This window comes from Cynoglossus semilaevis, chromosome Z (assembly GCF_000523025.1).
Source record: "Cynoglossus semilaevis isolate Cse_v1.0 chromosome Z, Cse_v1.0, whole genome shotgun sequence".
NCBI lineage: Eukaryota > Metazoa > Chordata > Actinopteri > Pleuronectiformes > Cynoglossidae > Cynoglossus > Cynoglossus semilaevis.
In genome coordinates, this window is record NC_024328.1 from 12,396,006 (window position 1) to 12,397,288 (window position 1,283).

Here is a 1,283-nt window from a genome sequence, read left to right on the forward strand (position 1 = left end):
GTTGTGCAGCGTTTCCTGCCACATTTCCCCCTTCCAACAGACTTTTTATGAATGTGCTTTGAAACTGCACTCTGTGAACAGCCTGCTTTTTGACAAATTTCTTTTTGTGTCTTACCCTCCTGATGGAGGGTGTCAATGATGGTCCTCTGGACAGCAGTCAGATCAGTAGTCTTCCCCATACTTGTGATTTAGTTTACTGAACCAAGCTGAGTGTTTTTAAAGGCTCAGGAAACCCTTGCAGGTGTTTTGAGTTAATTAGACGACTCAAGTGATTGGTTGACTAGCCCACTGGTATACTTTTTGTTGATATTCTAATTTTTTGAGATAGGATTTTTGAGTTTTCTCAAGCTCTAAGCCATAATCAGCAATATTAAAATAATAAAAGGCTTGCAATATTTCAGTTGATTTGTAATGAATCCAGGATGTATGGCATTTTTGTTTTTTTAATTGCATTAAAGAAAATAATGAACTTTATCAAAATATTCTAATTTTCTGAGACAGTCCTGTATATATATATATATACACATACATATACATATAAATACATATATACCTACATACACACTGTATATATACTGTATATACACATACATACTGTATATCCACATACATATATACACACACACACACAATACATTTACTAAGCAACCTTGTTTTCTCTTTTTTTCCCCAAAAAATTCAAATATAAGTCTTTATTAGTCCACACTTTGATTATCACATAAGACAGAAGGTTAGAGGTGAATGAAGATGAGGCAGGATTAACAAGATATGTACTTTATTCCCCGTAGGTTTACTTTAAATGGAGAGCAGACAGCATCATGATGAACTGAAATGATAAGGACAAGTGAGAGAAGACTTACAGAGGGTCAGGGTCTTCAGGATGCAGGAAGTACCTGTTACAGACTTCGGGGATGCTCTGGTTATCAGCCGCGGTAGGACTGACCAGGAAGCTGCGCTTGGTGGCGTTGGAGATGGGCACTGTTGGACGGGCACTTTTAGGCTGAGCCACAGACCTGACCATGAAAAGAGGAGAGAGTCCGAGTAAGACACGGTTCTGTTCAGTTTGACGGTGTTTCAGTCTGTCAAACAGACTGGGTCGATAATGAACAAAGCTAAGGAGGAAAGGGCCGGTCAAAAAGTTCTAAGACAGATCTTCACTAAATAAAGTGAAAGGGCAGTTTAAAACAAACAAACAAACAAAAAACCTTACCATCTTTGAATTCTTGCAGATCTCTGGGCTGGACAAACTCCGGCTTGACGGTCTCCAACCACCAGAAGAGTTC

The 1,283-nt window shown here is 38.7% G+C and overlaps 1 protein-coding gene across 1 annotated transcript in view; it reads right to left on the reverse strand.

The window, feature by feature from the left end:
• The window catches only part of camsap1b (calmodulin regulated spectrin-associated protein 1b), a 19,685-nt gene that overhangs the window by 7,355 nt on the left and 11,047 nt on the right, over positions 1-1,283 (reverse strand). The window contains 2 exon segments of the mRNA XM_025053338.1: positions 861-1,013; positions 1,195-1,283. The exon segment at positions 1,195-1,283 is cut by the window's right edge and continues 10 nt beyond it. Coding sequence (XP_024909106.1) covers positions 861-1,013; positions 1,195-1,283 — 242 coding nt within the window.